General features: G+C 51.9%; 1 protein-coding gene across 2 annotated transcripts in view; it reads right to left on the bottom strand.

Annotated features, from left to right (window-relative positions):
- The window catches only part of GALNT17 (polypeptide N-acetylgalactosaminyltransferase 17), a 444,835-nt gene that overhangs the window by 233,332 nt on the left and 192,517 nt on the right, over window positions 1–18,986 (bottom strand). For both annotated transcript variants that reach the window (XM_058710958.1, XM_058710959.1), the window contains exon 3: window positions 4,383–4,549. In XM_058710958.1, the coding sequence (XP_058566941.1) occupies window positions 4,383–4,549 (167 nt within the window). The remainder of the gene's footprint in view (window positions 1–4,382; window positions 4,550–18,986) is intronic.

The following is an 18,986-nucleotide window of genomic DNA, read 5'->3' as shown; positions in this document are numbered from 1 at the left end:
TTGAGAATGGACCACTCTACCCTCATGAAAATGATGTTTGCAGATCTGTCTTAATAAAAAGAGAGTTATGATGCTTCACAGTTCAGGGGGGGGAAACAGGAAGAATATTAACTTGTTTTTACTATAGGATCTTAACTATGTAACACCTGCATTAAAAAAAAGAAGGGGGTGGGGTGCCTGGGTGGCTCAGTCGATTAAGCGTCCGACTGCAGTTCAGGTCATGATCTCATGGTTCGTGGGTTCAAGCCCCGCATCGGGCTCTGTGCTGACAGCTCAGAGCCTGGAGCCCGCTTCAGATTCTGTGTTTCCCTCTCTCTCTCTCCCTCTCTGCTCCTTCCCCGCTCACACTCTGACTCTCTCTCAAAAATAAATAAACATTAAAAATTTTTTTTAAAAAAAGAAAGGGAGGGGGAACGTTTGGCTGGCTCAGTTGAGCATCAGGCTTTTGATTTTGGCTCAGGTCATGATCCCAGGGTCGTAAGATCAAGCCCCATGTCAGGCTCTGCACTGAGCATGGAGCCTGCTTGAGATCTCTCTCTCTCTCTCTCTCTCTCTCTCTCTCTCTCTCTCTCTCTCTCAAATAAAAAAAAAAATTTTAAGAAGGGGAGAACAGGGGGGAATGAACAGTTGCCTTCAGTTACTCTCTGCAGTATTTGTATTTCCCAGTTACTTTTTGATACATTCAAAGTTTCCTACAAAGAGAGCACGCATTACTTTTAAGATCGGAAAATACAGTAAGGCTGGGGAAAAATGGTTTAATCAAACTTGAGCAGAAGGTAAGCAGGGATAACAATATTAAGGTTAGATGAACTAAATTCGAGGCAAGGAAAAAAGTATGCTTTTAAGATAAAGGGAGTATGACATCAGGGTGACAGCCACCACTAACGATGAAACCACACAGACACGAATCTACAGTTACCAAAGAAACTGACAACAAGATACAGAAATCAAGCATTATTAGGGACATGGGAAGGAAAAGTCATCGTAGGAGGAGATTTGAAAACACCATCATCAAAAAGCCTTAAGAAAATAAACTCAGAGTCTATCTAAATACACAAAATTGATGTCTGGCAGGAATTCAATTCCATGATTACAGTGTGTGTGGGGGGGTCTTTTCAAGTGTATATAGAACATTTACAAAACTCGATAATACCAGTCACAAAGAAAATCTCAACAGAGAAAAAAAATGTTAAGTCCCTCTTGCAGTTAAAGAGAAGGTACTTCTAGCCTGGAGAAAATACAGAAGCTAGAAGGAAGGACAGAAAAGGGGGAAACAGTGTTAATATAGTCTCCTCCTGGTCCACCGGGTATTTGCAGGGGGGGGGGGGCGGACAGAGGAGGATGAATGGGAATTAACTTGATGATCAGGCTGGACCGAATATCTCTCCCACCCCATTTCTCACCCACTGTACAGCTTTATTTAAATGCGAACCCCTGAGATGGTAACTCAGGGGTTCTCAACTGTGTGGTTCCTGTAGGGGCAGGATCAGCACCTCCTGGGAATTTGTAAGAAATGCACATTCTCAGCCCTACTCCAGACCTCCTGGAGCAGAATTTCCTCCAGGGTGGGGCTCCAGGAGGTTCTGAGCGGAAAGCCGAAGAAGGTGCCTAAGTACCCCTGGGGTAGACTGGCTCAGAAGAAGAGTGGGCTTTATACCCCTGGCTCCCAGAGTTCCCCAAGTGGGATTAAGCTGCCTCAGCCACAGGGGCCACCTGCATATCACGCCCTTCCTGTCCTACTTCCCCCCAGCCCCTCGAGGTGTTCTCTCCCCCTCGCAAATCAACTAACACAGTCAAATCTTTGTCTCAGGGTCTGCTCCTGGGGGAGCCCAAACTAAGACGCCCACCAGAGACCAGAGTTTCCATTCTGGTTGAGACCAGCTTGGACCCCCATTTCTCTCTGGCTGAGCTCCGCCAAGATCTCCTCAGGGGAGGGAGCCCCACCGGCCGTGGGTCCTCACCCCAATGCCGTGCGGCACCCGCTCTCTTCTCTGGGTGTGCGAGCTCTTCTCTGCCCCGCCTCCTGCCACAAGGCCACTTAGCCCCACTCCACTTGCCCTTTGCAAGCCTCGTTCATCTTTGTCACTCACTCCCAGGCTGGGTGAGGCTCACCGAGGGCCGATGCCAGACGGGCCCTGAGAAACCCCGTCCTATCCAGCACCGTGGGAGGCCAGTTGTGCAAGACGGGGAGGTATCACGTGCTACGTGCTGGGTAGGTAGGGTAATGGGTGCTGGGGGAGCTCCCAGCTAGGGCTGTAGGACGGCAGCAAAGGATTCTCTGAGCAGGGCACCCACAGGGGACACCTGGGGGACTCAGGAGGGAGGAGGATCAGGGATGCCCTCTGCTGATGCAAGTGGTCCACGGTGGGCACGCGGCATGCCGCGAGGGGCCCTGGGAGCCACGTCAGGGAGACAGGCTTCGCCAGATGGCTTAGAGGCTCCAAGGAAGCGAGCGCGCCACGTTCTCACAAGAAGACCGCCAGGGCCAGTGTTAGCAGAATCTACACCTGGCGGAATGGCCAGAGGTAAAAAGAGATGTGAAAAATACAGCCAGTGACCCCTCCGTCCTCCAACTCTGGAGGCCTCGGAGAAGGCGGTACCCGACTGGCATATTGCTGGGCCGAGGTGCACGGGGGCCCTTCGGGGGCCCAGCCAGCCAGTTCAGAAGGGGCAGGGGGACTTCAGTGCCCGGGGCCAATGACGTGGCTCAGCCCTGAGCTCCCGGAGATAGCCAGGTGCCACACGGCACCCGTGGCATCGTCCTGGCTCCTGTTCACCCTCTCCTAGCCCGGGAGCACACGCGGGGTAATCTTTCTCCTTCTCTACCCAGCACGCTGAGAGCCAGGGCTTTAGCCTGCCCTCGTCCTCCCGTGGCTCAGAAGATAAGCCTCCTTGGCCTTCAGCGCGCACCCTGGCTGGCTTTCTCCTGTGGCATCAGCTGGTGGGGGTTTCTCCCTGCGGCGAGCGCAGCGCATTACCTTAGGCCAGGAGCCATCACAAGGGCATGGTTAGCAAGACCCATCCGCCGCCACTTGGACACGAGGCCTCCCCCCGACCCGCCTCCAGCGACCCCGGAAGATTTTTGCTCCTGCTGCCCAGTACCTGCCTGTTTTATATATATATATATATATTTTTTTTTTTTTTAATTGAAACTTTTTAAAAAAAAAATTTTTTTTAACATTTATTTATTTTTGAGACAGAGAGAGACAGAGCATGAACAAGGGAGGGGCAGAGACAGAGGGAGACACAGAATCTGAAACAGGCTCCAGGCTCCGAGCTGTCGGCACAGAGCCCGACGCGGGGCTCGAACTCACGGACCGCGAGATCGTGACCTGAGCCGAAGTCGGCCGCTTAACCGACCGAGCCACCCAGGCGCCCCGCCTCTGTTTTATATTTTTTAAACTGAGCCACTATTCTAAAGGGAGCCGACCTCCAAAACACCTGTGAACACTGCTCGTTTCTACCTCCAGTCATTTTTGGCTCGGTGGCCCAGAGAGGACTTCGGATGCAAGATGAGTGGTTCCCGTCCCAGGACAGAATTACACTGTTTTGTTTTTTAAGTTTATTTATTTACTTTGAGAGAGAGACAGAGATAGCTCGAGTGGGGAAGGGGCAGAGAGAGAGGGAGGGAGAGGGAGAGAGAGAGAGAGAGAGAGAGACAGAGACAGAGAGAGAATCCCAAGCACACTCCACCCTACCTGAGCAGAGCCCCATGCAGGGCTCGAACTCACGAAACCTCAAGATCACGACCTGAGCCAAAACCAGGAGTCCGGACGCTCAACCGACTGAGCCACCTAGGTGCCCCCGGAATTTCATTTTTTATTTTACCTCTTGGGAAAGGACGGTGGCAGTGGGTAGGGCTGGGGCGGGAAGTGGGGAAGAATCTGGGCGCCCCTTGTCATCTACTTTAGGTAACACGAAGAAGGGAAAATGAGTCCATCTATGTGGCCAGTAACTTCTTTTTTTTCTTAATGTTTATTTATTTTGAGAGAGAGCAAGAGAGAGCATGAGCAAGCTGGGGAGGGGCAGGGAGAGAGAGGGACAGAGAGAATCCCAAGCAGGCTCTGTACTGGGAGTGCGGGGCCGGACATGGGGCTCGATTCCACGAGCCAAAGCTTAAATCAAGAGCTGGACGCTTAACCGACGGAGCCACCCAGGGTGCCCTGCCAGTCACTTATTCCTAAGAGCCAAGCAGGCCTCGAGGTCTAACGGACCAGTGCTCGTGCGCCCAGACGTCTTCCTCTCTGTAGCTATGCCCCAGGGACAGGAGACAAAGACGGGTGGACCCGTGTTACAACGCAAGTGGCATTTTCCCCCTTGCGGACCCGGCGCGCTCCCAGGTTCCCCTCCAAAACGCCCGTGCGGCTTGGCGGCCCCCATACCTTCGTCACTGTCGTCGTCCACCAGGATGATTTCCTTCAGCAGGTGCGTCGGCGTGTGGTTGACCGCGCTGTGGACTGACCGCAGGATCACTGACAGGGCCTCGTTCACGAAGATGAATATGATGGAGATCTGGGGCAGCTCCTTGGGGTACTTCAGCTCCTTGCACCTGGGGGAAGAGAGCCAGCCGAGCAGAGTCAGAGGAAGGCGGAAGGCACGGGCGCTGCGGATGGACACGGCCCACGTGCGCCCAAGGTGTGAGTCACCACTTCCCTCCGGGGCCCCCCTTGGCAGAGAACAAAGGCTGGAACCTAAGGAGGCGATCGCTAAGGGGTCCAGCCCCAACTCGCCTCAACCTGCCGCCCCAGAGGAACCAGAAGCAGCAGTCTCGGGTACGTATCTCGCGCCTCCCAGGCGGCCTGGGTGCCCGTTCTCACCGCCTGGTCCCACTTCGGTGCCCACCTGCCCCACTCCCTACTCGGGCACCTGCGTTTCCATGCCTGGAGCCTGCTTTGCTGCCGCCCCACCCCCGTCTGCTCCCTTCCAGAGGCGGCCAGGAGTTGAGGCATGAATACCCCAGCTCGCTCACCCCAGGAGCAGGTTGACTCCGAGGGCAGCGGTTTATACGGGCTCCCAGGCTCCTCCTAGTGAAACGAGGGAGGGTTCCCCCTCCATCACCCACAGCGGCCATCTGCATACCACACCCTTCGGGGGATGCCTTCTCTTCCAGGTCCTACTTCCCCACGCCCCTGGTGGTGTTTGCACTCTCCACCTTCCAAATCAATGGTGCACTCAAATCTTAGTCTTAGGGTCTGCTTCTGGGGGAACCCAAACCAAGCAGCCCTCTCGGGTGGAGCCTGCATTCTAGAATCAGACACGAAAAGCACACGTAAATAATCGTATTCAAGGAAGCGGGTCCTCGGCCTGCATAGGAGTGTGCTGCCGGATACACCCCAACTCTTCTGGCAGGCGTTCCTAGAATCTCCTGGGGGGGGGGGGCAGGAGATGGGACCGCCTGCCTTTGAGGTCCTCCCTCCTAAGACCCAGCAGCTCCCCCACCCCTGAAAACTGGAATAAAAGAGAAGAGTCCTTTTCACCCAGGCTGGACACAGGGGTGTCGAGCTCTGGCCTCCCTGGAGGTCCCGGTGATGCAAGCTTGATACCCAGGGAACATGCCGTGCGTGGCTCAGCCGTGGGAACACCGCGCTCTGTCCAGGGGAGCACTCACGAATGTGGTCCTCTGCTTAGGCTGAGCCGCATTGGAAATACCAAGCGGAAACCAAATAGCATGGGAGAGGGCGCTAAGGCATTTCAATACATTCTCCTCCGCCTCGTGTGAGATTGGACAATATATAGCACAGGTGTTAGAGGAGAAAACAAAGGAAACGAGCTGAAGGAATGGAGTGAGGGGGAAGAGCACTGAAGAAAGAGGAGGAAAAACGGTTGTTTTTTATGCGGAACAGCTTGGGCTGTGTCGGGCCGTATTAATCATGCAGGCAATTTTCGGAAGAAAATAAAGTTTTGTTACGAGATACATTTGTGTCTCCTGGAGGAGAACGTCCAGGGATCCATTGATCATGCAGCCTCATTTTTACCATGTCGCTGTAAATTCACTTCTGGGGCTGCCAGGGAGATTAGAAGGGTTATTGACGGGCTCCCGGGCAGTCGGCGGGAATCATCTCATTTACTGCATGGGGATCCGAGGGAGGAGGGCACCCCAGAAGGTCCCTCTGAGCCCCCTCGACCATCCTGGGCAGCTTACTCACCAGCCCGTCCCTGTGAGCACACATTCCGGACGCGCCCACCTATTCCCAGCGCTCAGCCCCAGGGCTCGTGTCTCTGGTCCTTGGTTTTTAACAGCTTCTGGCGCTTGGAACGCAGAAGCAGAAAGACCAGATTGCAGTGTCCCAGCACCTTCTTCTCCACCCACAGGCAAGGGGGTCATGATGCAATCAGGACTGAGTTCTGAGTCAAGCCTCTCGGCTAGAGCAGGCAACTCCCGCCCCCAGGGTAAAGTGGGAAATGGGGGAGCCTCAAAGCCTTCATCCTGCCCCTTCATGGGCCAAGGTGGCCATTTGGTAAATCATGGTGGATGGGGGGGGGGGACAGGGATTTCAAAAATGAGAAAGCGCTCCGTCACACACGGGGTACACTGTTCATAGGTCCTCACCTCTAAAACTCAAAATAATCCACACCACACCTAGCTGTGGTGCCTGCCTGAGACCTCACAAGGGTCATCTGAGAGCCCCGTGACAATGCAACGTACCAACTAATGGAAAGACCCAGTCTGCCCGGCTGCCTCCCCCGGCCCCCCCCTTTCGGCTCCTCTGTTCCCTTCTGTATGCTCCCACGCATGGGCCAGGCTTCCAGAGTTTTCACGCAGTCCAGACCCTCCTTGCAGGACCCACCCAGGAGTCTCCTCCCCAGCCTGGCCACCCGGGTCTCTATCCTTGCCCAGCTGACAGTGCACCTCTCCTGGGCCCCATGTCCTCAGGCTTTCCCAATGGGCAGACCAGATGAATACAGTCACTGTCATAAAAATCAGCCTTCTTTCCTTGGTCTTTTTTTTTTTTTAAGTGTATTTATTTATTCACTGAGGTTTTTTTTTTTTTTTTTTAATTTTTTTTTTTTAACGTTTATTTTTGAGACAGAGAGAGACAGAACATGAACGGGGGAGGGGCAGAGAGAGAGGGAGACACAGAATCGGAAGCAGGCTCCAGGCTCCGAGCCATCAGCCCAGAGCCCGACGCGGGGCTCGAACTCACGGACCGTGAGATCGTGACCTGAGCTGAAGTCGGATGCTTAACCGACTAAGCCACCCAGGCGCCCCTTCACTGAGGTTTTTAAGCACTGAGGAGTAGGTGCTGACTCATATACACGTTACTTACAATCACACCCCCGGGGCCAGACAGGGCGGAAGATGAAGGGTGGTTGCTGCGGGGAGAGAGGCTCACTGGCCATAGAAATGCAGAGAGAAAGAACAGACCACGGCTCCTGCCCGTAGGACTTGACACTGAATTCCCGCTGTGGCCTGATGACCCACAGCCAAGTGTTCCGTCCCCGAGTCCCCGCAGAGCCGAGGAGGCAGAAGGTGCTGAGTGCCCAGTTGCCCCGGTGGCTTGCACAGTGCTCTCGGGGGTGGCCGGGGTGGTGGGGCAGGCCGACTCGGGGAAGGAGAGGTCGGTTTCAGAGCTTGGCTTCCCACCCCCATCTGTACACAGTGGAACACACAGAACCCGACGTGTTTCCTGCCGCCCCGACGGCCTTCCAGCTGCAAAACCCGGGTAGGAGTAGACTGGAAGGTTTAGGAGGATAAAAGAACGGATTCGGGATCTGCAAGGCACCCAGGAATGAGCAGAGGATGCTATGCCACAGCAACTGCCAAGTACTTCCAAATCCACAGCCGGGGGGGGGGGGCGGGGGGGCATCCCGTGGGCTTCTACTAGCAACACGGGCTCGGAACTGGGTCCCAGAAATCACAGGCCTCCTTTCAGAAATGGGTCAGTGAGCAATAAACAATCTTGTCTTAAAGAAGATGGTTGGCAGGCAAGCTGTCTTAAAGTCTGGATAACTTTCTTTTTTTTTTTTTTTCTTTTTTTTCTTTTTGAGAGACAGAGAGACAGAGCGTGGGGGGGGGGGGAGGGGCAGAGAGAGAGAAAGAGGGAGACACAGCATCAAAAGCAGGCTCCAGGCTTCGAGCTGCCAGCCCAGAGCCCGATGCGGGGCTCGAATCCACGAACCGTGAGATCGTGACCTGAGCCGAAGTCGGATTCTTCACCGACTGAGCCACCCAGGCGCCCATTAAGAAGTCTGGATAATTGTCAATAAACACTTAAGGTTCCGTAGAGAGGCTACAAAGCAACTCAAGCCCAGCCCTCTGCTCCGAGGGCTACGAGAACAGTCTCTGGAAAGCCGATCTCACAGAGAAGAGCGAGCAGAGACAAACAACCAACCTCGTGACATCTGTCAGACACCTTCTATCCATCCTTACGTCTGTCTGTCCATCTCTTCATATGCCTGGGATACTCCCTTGAACTTGGTAGCTCCCCGAGGGTAACTGTCTCCCCTTCTCTCGGCGCCCTCACAGCAGAGCCATTGGCATTGACCTCATTCAACACCAAAAGTATCCACGACCTCCCGTGGTTGATGCTGAGCGAGGAGAAGAGAGCTGAGGAGAACAGGCCACTTCAGAACCCACCAGGCCTCCAAGCAAGAAATGAAGCCCAAGGAGCTGCCCGTGCCAGGACCTCCTTTTAAGGACAACTTACGTGAGCCCCACGTGGCACATAGATCAGAGGGGCCAAGTGACACTTGTGACCCAGTTTGCCAACCTGACAACAAAATGACCCTAAAACATCCCCACTGCACTGTTGTAAGAGAATTGAGACGCAACGTGGGCCAGGAGATCTCAGGACCTTACAGACGAGGATGACGATGATGTTAGCCAACATTTATACAAATGCAGGCTATGAGTCGGAAGTTTCTGGAAGCTTCTATGTACTGTTCTGTCTCATTTAACCCTCACAGCAACCTTCTGAGGTAGGCGGTATTATCATCCCCATTTCACAGAGGAGGAAACTGGGGGCCCAGAGAGGTGAAGTCACTTGCCCTGAGTCGCACAAGCTGCCTGAAGACAGCAGCAAGGGTGCCTGGAAGGGAACTTCTTCATCTGATGTCTCGACTCTTCCAAACACGGGATAGCACACGGGGCCAGTTCAGGGCAGGCGCCCACAGGGCCTGCACTCAGGCTCTACTCCTTGTCTCTGGTCCCACTCTTGGGCATTAATCCCTTGTGTCCTAAGGTTGAGGGCCCCCTTCCAGGGCTTACCCAATCTCTCCCGTCACTCAGCTCACACGGTCGGTCACCTTGTGGCCAATCTGCTGGGCCTTCCTGGCTGCTTACCCTGAGCTCTGGCTCTGGGGCGTCTCACTAGGGTGTGGGGACCCGTGACCGAGCACTGCCCGGGCCCCAATCCTGCCGTCAGTAGCCAAGAGTCCTGGGGTTTGCAGCTAAAACACGTTCAACACTCAGAACAAGGCAGCTTGGAATGCAGTGCGGTAAACGCTAAATGCCGAACGGTTGACGAGGGTCCCTTCTGTTTCCCTTCCGGGGCCTTCCAGAAGACATCTAGCTAAGGTTGTTCACAGACGGAGCAGTGGGGAGCCAGGGCTTGGAACCACAGGGTCACAGCCAGCTCTGCAAATTCCTACCAGGCTGATTCATTTTCATTTTCCAAGTGCACCAGACACATGCATAGGGTCAGAAAGGCCAATTAATAAAGGTTCTTTACAGCGGACGTGGAGCCCATGCCCTCTCAGTGCCGGCAGCCCAGAGCGAAACCAGAGGGAGGAATGTGGGGGGAACCAAATGGAATAGGTAGTTTGAGTCAGGAAACACCACCTCGACTGACCCCAAGCAGCCACAGGCTTGGGGCAAACACATCTTCCCATCTGCTCCTTCCACTGCTGTGGATAGTGGTGGGAGGTGAGGCCTCCTCTTCTATGGCTGCCCGACCTCAGATCCACGTCAAAATGGAGGGTCTGGGTCCTGGAGTGTCTACCTTTCTATTTCTTTTTTTTTTTTTTTTTAAATGTTTATTTATTTCTGTCTGAGAGACAGAAAGAGAGAGATGAGGGGCAGAGAGAGAGGGAGACAATCCCAAGCAGGCTCGGAGCTGTCAGCGCAGAGCCCGACGTGGGGCTCGAACCCGCAAACCGTGAGATCATGACCTGAGCCGAAACCAAGAGTCAGACGCTTCACCGACTGAGCCCCCCAGGCGCCCCTACCTTTCAGTTTCTGAATGCGCTTTACGTAGGAGAGCAAGCCTGGAACGTACCCGTGTACTACATCCCCTGCGCTTCCGGAACGAGCACACCATCTCCCGGGACCTGGATGGCCACACGCTTCCTTGGCCTGGGCTCACCCTCCTTGATCCACAGCAGACCCCGCCATCTCCAACTGAGAGGCAAAAGGGCCCCATCCCCAAGGATGCATTGCTGTGGCCCAGCCGCTTAGCAAGGGGATTCGTTTTCCAAATAGTGGTGCCCACTTGCCAGATAGAGGTAATCAGAAAGGAAAAGGCAAATGCGTCAGACAGTCATCCCTTTGCCGCTGCCTGAATTCCGTGAGTCCGTAAACGCTGAAGGCACATCCTTAACCAAAGACATGGCTCGTGTGTGCCAATCTTAGGTATGCCAAGCCACGGGTTATGGGCAATCAAGAACAGAAATGGGACTCCTCCTTGGAAGCCCTACTGCAAAAATTCCCATGCTCCTGAGCCCGGAAAAGGCCATGAACGTTGACACTACACCTGCCAACTGACACGGAACTTCAGAACGTTCCACTCACTTCCTGTGGCACATCAACAACAGCAACTTCACTTTCCATCCAGCAAGGAGACAAACCGCTCCCTCCTCTCCCCGGCCCACTGTGGATGCGGGGCCAGATGATGAAGTCAGATCGCAAAGCACATCTAACTGCTTCTAATGCTCAGTTTTGCGGGTCAACTTGGCTAGGTCGTGGTATTTTGGCCACATGTTATTCTAGAGGTTTCTGAAGGTACTCTTTTTTCTCGATGAGACTGACTGTAGATCAGTAGGCCTGGGTTAAAGCAGATTACTCTCCATAATGTGGGTGGGCCTCATCCAATCAGTTGGAAGGTTCGAAGAGAAAAAAAAGACTGAGGTCCCCCCCGGGGGAAAGGGAATTCGAACAGCAGACTGCCTTTGGATCCTCGCTGCAACATGAGTTCCTCCCTGGGTCTCCGAGCTGCAGGTGAGCCCTGCAGGTTTTTGGATATGCCAGCCAAATTCCTTTAAATAAATGTTTCTCTCTCTCTCTTTAGCTCTCCCTTCCCCCTCTTTCTCTCTCTCTCTCCATCCATCTGTAAATATAATGATATTTGATATAATGATAGAGACAGATAAAGAGAGAACGTCTCACACCTGCAGCTGATGACAAGACAAATCCGAGGGAGGTTGCCAGTCTTCACGGCCCTCAGAGGACCTGCCCTGAAGCTTCTCTGGAAGGCAGGTCAAAGCCGCCAACCCTCCCCCGCCTCCCCACTGCTCTCTGCTTTTACTACTCTCCCCTCTGGCTCATCTCCCTCCTGCAGGGAAGCGTGCCTCTTAATCCACCGAGGAAATCAAGGCCATCAAGGCCATCGGCAGGAATTTCCAAAAGTGGTCACGGGCCTGTAGCATCAGCGTCGGTCAGCATCCCCTGGCAACCGGGCAGACCCTGGGCCCCATCCTGATCAAGTGGCTCCTCTGCAGGTGCGGATGAGAGAAGCCAGGCACATGTAAGGACCCTCTGTCCCTCCTCCCCCGGAGGAAGCGGAGTCAGGAAGCCAGACGCTCAGGTCTCTTCCATTTAAATACAAGCTCAGGTCTCTTCCATTTAAATACAATGTGGGTCTCTCCCACAGCTTTCATTGATGTCTTTCTTCTCCTTGTCTCCTTCCGTCTCCCATCGGTTCCTCACTCCGCTCTCATCCTTTGGCCTCGAGTTACCCTCTTGCACTAAAACTGCTCTTGTTAGTTTCCAATGACATCCGTGTGGCCGGAATCAGCAGATACCTCCCGACCATCATTGCTGCAGGATTTAACGTTGTTGCCTCTCACCTCATATAAATGTGACTCACTCTTGGGTGCCGGCACACCCAGGGTTCCCGGAGTCACACCTCCGCTCTCTCTCCCACCTGATCGGCCCCGGCCCCCTGTTCTTTTTCCCGGGTTGCCCTTTCTGTTCCCGCTCCAAATCCCCAAATTCCTCAAGGCTCCTTCTCTGCCCTTGGCTGACTCTAACTAGGCGACTTCGACCTAATCTATGGCTCCAACTGTCACGCCCTGCAATTTCCAAACCCGCATCACTAGCCTGGACCTTGGCTCAAGCAACAGCTTCCCACTGGACGTGGCCACCTGGATGCCTCGCAAGCCCAAGGTCAGCACGCCTAAACCTGACACCCGCTCTGTCTGTGCCTTCCTGTCTCCATCGCGGGGGACCGCCCTCTCTTCTCAGGAGGCACGTTTGAATCACGACCCATTCACCTCGTCTGGCCGGTCACCGAATCCTGAAGATTCTGCCATCTTGAGGTTCTCTTTGTGACACTCAGCCCTGTCCCCCCCGCCATTTGCACTGTCCTGGCTCCACGTCCCAACGCTTCCCTCCTGGATGTCACCGAAAGCCACTTACTGGAGCCCTGCTTCCAGCCGGCCCCCTCTACAGCTCAGCCTCACTCTATCCACCACACTGTTGCCAGCAGGTTCTTTCTTTTTAATATTATATTTTTAAGTGATCTCTACTCAACGCGGAGCTCGAACTTACAACCTGGGGATCAAGAGTCCCACGCTGAGCCACCTAGGTGCCCCCAGCATGACCTTCCTAAAATGCAAATGGGTTCAGGACACCCTCCCCCTGTAACTATCTCCTTGCCTTCTCCGTTGCTTTCAGAGTCATGTTTAAACTCCTCTGCTTGGCACCCAGTTCAGCCCCAGCTCATCCTTCCAACCTCAGCTCCTACCCCGTTCCCCCAGCTACCGTGAAGCAGTCATACTTCCCGGAACCAGGAATGCCCTCTCTCAATGCACACTCTTTCCCCTCTGCCTAAAGCGCCTTTCCTTGGGCCTAACACGCCTCTCCCCCTCCAGCCCCACCCCAGGCAGTTCTTGGCCTGATGTGAGGTCCCTGTCCTCTGTTGCGTTCTCCCCCTCTGCAAGTTGCCATCCTGATGCCCTTCACTCTCTTCTCTCCCACTTCGGGGCAGCTGGGCTCCCTTTGTTTCCCCAGAGCCCAGCACAGTCCTTGGCAGATAAATGGTTACTGCACGAACCCATGAAAACCCTCCTACCTTCCCTATTTCGTCTCTCTGCTCTTTTTATGATCAAAGACATCACTTATCGTCTCCCGAATTATAACATCAGTGATGGCACCTCAACACTTAAAAAAGACACCACCCTGAACTCGACTGCCTGCTGTCTCCTTTGATTTACTAATCAGAACTCAAATTCCGAAAACCCGTTTGGGTCAAGTGCATTAACCAGGCCGACAGCCCCTCTCTTTCTCCCCTCCTCATCAAGCCTCTCCTATAATCCACGGAAAGAGCGCTATCATTTTTAGCAACAGCAAACCTTGCAAAACAAGACAGGGGGCTGAGCCACTGAGATGCACGAGGCCCCTCTACTGGACCGCTCATTACCAGGGAGAAGGCACACTTTGCTGAGTGGTTTAATTTCCTCAAGTTGAGCTCGGCACTTCATCCAGGAAGGAGCTCCACACCTCATTAGCTCGGTTCCTACACAGCCAGGCTCTGGGATGAACTGCCTACTTCAGCATCTGAGTTCCTGTGCATCCAGCAGATCAGTCACACTGGGGCGATTTTCATGAATCGAGATGCAGCCTGCTCTATGCCTGAGACGGGGTCCTATCCTGGGGTCCACAGAGCCCCCCAGGAAAAGCCTCCCAAATTGAATGCGAGATGTGGTGGGCGTAGGATTTTTTTTTTTTTCCCTGGGGCGAGAATTCACACCTTTTGTGGGCTTCCCACAGAAGCACAGAGGAAGGGTACAAACCCAGGGCACATGGCCAGAGGGCACAGTTGTCAGTGACAGGCCAGTGCCCTGCCCAAGCCCTGTTTTCAAGCACCAGAGGATCAACAAAGCTCTAGCCACCCCCCCCCACCCACCTCGGTTCCTACAAGCATTTCTCTTGGAATATTCCCCAAGCCATTTTTGATTCTTGAGCTGATTACCTACAGGTACCATGGAATCTCCCAGGCTTCCTGGGACGTCTCTTTCTCTGAGTCCTGAAGAGTTGCTTTTCCAAGGACAAGGTCTGAGACTCAGCTGTCCTTGGCCAGGTGGCAGATATGACAGTTTCAAGGTGTGGCAGGAGGTCATGACATGGGCATCCCATACCTGTGTCTCTTTATCTTTGGAAGGTTTTCTTTTGTTTTGTAAGTGAAAAGGGTTGATTCATCTTCTTTAACCCTCAATTCTGACCACAGGTCCCTGCTTTGTGCAGCATGCTTTTTCTAGAAGGGAAGGGAAGAGCCACACATGGGGGGTGGGGGGAGGGTGGAGAGGATGATGGAGGTCGGGGGGAGGAAGGGAAGGGTGGGGAGGGGCAACCTTCAGACTCTCAGCTCAACAGATGGATCTCTCCTGGCATGAGGAAGCTAATCTTGTTGTAGCCAACTGATGAGAACAGAAAAAGAAAAGAAAAACCCTGGAGTTTTATTAAGCAATGGCTCAGGAACAGAATTTCTAAAAGCAATTAAGGGTAAATTAATGCAGACAGTTTCAGGCCAGAGCTAAGAAAACCTCAGTGCACTTAAGGCACAAGATATGCTGCCTAAGTTATTCACACACGGTATTTATCCCATAACCTTCCGAAGGGGAGTGTGATGAATGGGGACACCCCCCCCCCATGGCCACAGGAGGCCAAAACGCATTAGGAAATGATCCCAACTGGAAATAATAAATAGCCGTGTTCCAAGGCCCAGCAGATCCAAAATGTGGGCAATCTGATCCTTCAGAGAAACGGAAGGGCCCTAAAAGGCTCTGCACTCAGCCGAAGCCTCACTCTCCCACCCCAGCCCCTCCCGGAGCTCCAATCTGGGGCCAAAGGTTGTCTTCTAGAACTTCAGCGAGGCATATTACCCAACGGATGACTTTTCCTTTCCTTTCCTTTCCTTGCTCTGGTCAAACTGGCCAGTCCAGCTTGCCTTTTCAGAGACACCGACCACGAAAACACTTCTGCTCGTTCCTGCATCTGGGCCACCCTTCCGTCCTTGGTGCTATGGTACCTCCACGCAGAAAGCTGTCCCCAAGGGCAGACCCTCCACCATAGTACTCAAATCGGACACACCAGCCCCCACCCCACCCCCCAGCCTCAGCTTAGTGTTAACCTGATGCTGCTTATCTTACTCAATCCAGAAACGCCTTCTCCCTCCCTGAACCGCCAGAAGCTTCAGCAGATTCTGTTTATGTTGTGTGGCAAAAGGCATTAACCCTTCACCCCTCCGTGTGCGCGGCTCCTTTGCCAAGTGACTTCTTCCAGGAGGTTTTTCTCACTGAAGAGGCCAAGTCTATCTCCCCACCCGCGGGATCTGGGCGCAGCCACACGATCGGCTTTGACTTTCAGAACAAGGTAAGGGGCTATTTCGGGTCCAAGCGTGAGCCTCTGGGGGTTCTCGTGCCCTTGGCCATCACCTGAGAAGCACTGGGCTGGCCCTCTGCTCCGAGAGGGCAATGCAGGATGAGTAACAAAAGGTGACACCCCACCCCCACCCCGCAGACACACACACGTGTGTGAGCCCAGCTTCTGCAGCCGTGCGTTGGGCCAAGAACCTTCCAGTGTACGCATTATCCCATTACTTTTCATGGTAAGCCAGGAATGTAGGTACACCCATTGTACTGATGAGTAAACTGAGGCCAGAGGCAAGTGAGTAGTAGGGAGAACTGGACTTCCAACCCAGATCTACCTGACTCCAACGACCTTTGTCTTAGCCTCCGAAAAACAAAACCGTTTCTCAAGGAGGGTCTGAGCAGAGACATATGTCTTGGCTTTTGCCTACTAAGCAAAGCCACAGGCCTGATGAGGTCACTAATGCTAAGCCAAGTCACCAAACTGGGGCCGAACACCTAACCCAACTGCAGTTTCCGCCTCCCCCAGAAATGTTGTCTTCACTAGTCAGTCAGGAATTTCCCGGTTGCCTCTGATGAGGTCATTGGTCACAGGAGGCCCTTCTCCATCCCCCACAAAGTAAAGTGAGGTGAATCCACCGAAAAAGACCCCCAGCCATCCCCACTAAGGGAAGGTGACCTTGTCTGAAACAATCCTTCCTTTGGCTAATCACTCCTTGCCCCACCCTCCTTCCAATTTCCTTTGCTTGAATGCTCTTTTTTAACGTGCTTATTCCTTGACATCTAACCGTAACCTCCAATGTTCTATACAAATATGTGTTACTTTCATAAGTTAGAAATGCTACAAATGTTACTTTTTCAAAGATTTCTATAGAACTAACTTTACCACTTGACAAATAATCCCAACACTGACTGGAAAGAATAAACAGGCAAGAATAAATAACAAAACGGTTGAGGGGAAAAGGGTTGTAAGAAAACCAGGAAACATCCATGATGTTGAAGTCAAATGTCAAGTGAATAGCATCTAATCAAGAACCAGATGATGGACATGTGAAACAGAAGTAAGATTCTAGAAACAGATCCGATCTTGGAGAATTTATGCCGAGAAGTTTCCACAATAAATGATGTTAGGGCTACTCACTCTTTGTTGGGTGAAACAGTGAGAGTCCCCCCTAAGAACAAACTAAAAGTAAATTTTATTTTATTTTTTTAAGTTTATTTACTTATTTAAGTAATTCTACACCCAACGTGGGGCTCGAACTCACGACCCCAAGATCAAGACTAGAACGCTCCTCCGAATGAGCCAGTCAGGCGCCCTCAAAAAGAACATTTTAAATAAACAAACTGGTTGAGTGCAGAACTCAAAATAAAAGGAAAGCAACATAAAAATGTGAGGGAATATTCATGCAAACTCCGGATATTGAAGAATCTCCAATAGTTTGATAATATTTGTAAGCTTCTGATCACAAAAATAAAATTGAAACAGCAAACTCCCCCCACCCAAAATTCACAGCAATTACAAAGGGAGAAGATAATGAGGGCCCAAAGAACCCAGACAAATAAACAAAAAACATGAACAGACAATTCAGAGAACCAAAGAAATAAACACCACGCATATGAAAATAGGCAGACCATCACTAGTAATAAAAAAGACTCCAAACAATAATGAGATGTCATTTTGCCTCTATGTGGTGGAATTGTCAATAACTTTTTCTTGCTTCTTTGTACATTTTCTGCTCTTATTTTTTAGAGTGAGCAAATGTAACACAGAAAAACACATCAGTTTAGATTAACACACGAATGACTGAGCCATATTGCAGAATTAAAGGGAGTCGCAATGCCAGACGACAAGTTCTTGGATTTTCACACGAGATCATGACATCAGTTGGCATGAATAAGAAACAGCCATGTCATCCCCACAACATGCCTTCTGAGGCCACAATCGGAGACAGAAGTCTTGAGTCAAAACCAACATCACAACTGTTCCACCTGTTGAAATGCAGACGGGGGAAAAGAATAATGTGGCCTGATCTCACGTTATCCATTCTAGAAAGCAAGCATACCTACCACTGAAATGGACCTCCACCTTTTTTCTCTACCCAGAAGCTTTTCCAAGAGGGCCTTATATAATAAGGGGTTTATAGCAGAAAGGTATAATAAACATAAAACCAATCACTGCAATTGTAAGCCTTCCTCTGTTAGTCGACACGTAGCTTTGAAAGGGCAAGAGAAACTTAAATATGAAATAACTGTAATTTTGTTTAAATGGCGGAGTTAGCTCCAGCCATCTGCCAATTTCTTAAGGTGATGGGAACTGCCCATTTACAATGATGATAATGCTGCACGAGATGTGAGCCCCAGCCTGGGTTTCTTTTACAAAGAAACTGAGCCATCCAACTGAGCCTGCCAGGCAGCTAGTCTAGCCCATTAATAACCATTGATCAAACAACCCCGTGACTTCTGCACTAGGACATACTTCCGCTCCGGAGTAGAAGGGCATGAAAAGAAACTTCATTCCTGTTTAAATGCCGTTCCCAGTGGTTTCTCGATATCCTATAGAATGTTCCCTGTCACCTTGTACCATCTCTCAGACATGTTAATAACAGCTAATTTTCACAGTTTTCAACCTTCCTCCAGGTAATGGCTTCCTTTCTAAAACCGCACGGGTGGGGCGCCTGGGTGGCTCAGTCGGTGAAGCGTCCGACTTCAGCTCAGGTCAGCATCTCGCGGTCCGTGAGTTCGAGCCCCGCGTCGGGCTCTGGGCTGATGGCTCGGAGCCTGGAGCCTGCTGCGGATTCTGTGTCTCCCTCTCTCTCTGCCCCTCCCCCGTTCATTCTCTGTCTCTCTCTGTCTCAAAAATAAATAAACATTAAAAAAAAAATTAAAAAAAAAAACCCACGGGTAAGATCTTATGCTAACTTGGAGACCTGTAACACATTGACTCAATTCCTCCTATCTTGGGCCGGCAAGGGAGCTACAGAAAATGATACACGAGGCACAGGGGTAATAATAAATCTGTCCATGCAGCTGAAGGCCCCAACCCTTACCCTTCCCATCACTGGCCAGTAGGTTTCATGAGATCAAGGACCACATCTCTTCGGCTGACACATCTCCAGCACACAGGAAGAGCTCATCCCAGATGCTCAGAAAGTATTTGTAAGATACATTAATAAACAGAAAAAAGGCATCTAGTCATGTGTGGCAAAAAGAGGCATTGTATGGAATGCCCAGTTCTGGAATCCTACAGATGTAATGAAGACCTTAGACTTGTAGGAAGACTGAGTCTCCTCCCAGGGTACCTCCTACACCTGTTTGAAGATGTCACATCAGATCACTGGAGAGAAAGCTCTCCCGCCTAAGGATGGTGACTTTGGGTAACTCCAAATATTTTATGATAGATGGAAGACAGCGCCCAGCCCTCAATTTTAACATGGATCTTGCGTCTCTCTTAAAAACAAAAA

The sequence above is a fragment of the Neofelis nebulosa genome, chromosome 18 (genome assembly GCF_028018385.1).
Source record: "Neofelis nebulosa isolate mNeoNeb1 chromosome 18, mNeoNeb1.pri, whole genome shotgun sequence".
NCBI lineage: Eukaryota > Metazoa > Chordata > Mammalia > Carnivora > Felidae > Neofelis > Neofelis nebulosa.
The sequence above is the reverse complement of the archived record's forward strand: the minus strand, read 5'-3'. Positions and strand labels throughout refer to the sequence as shown.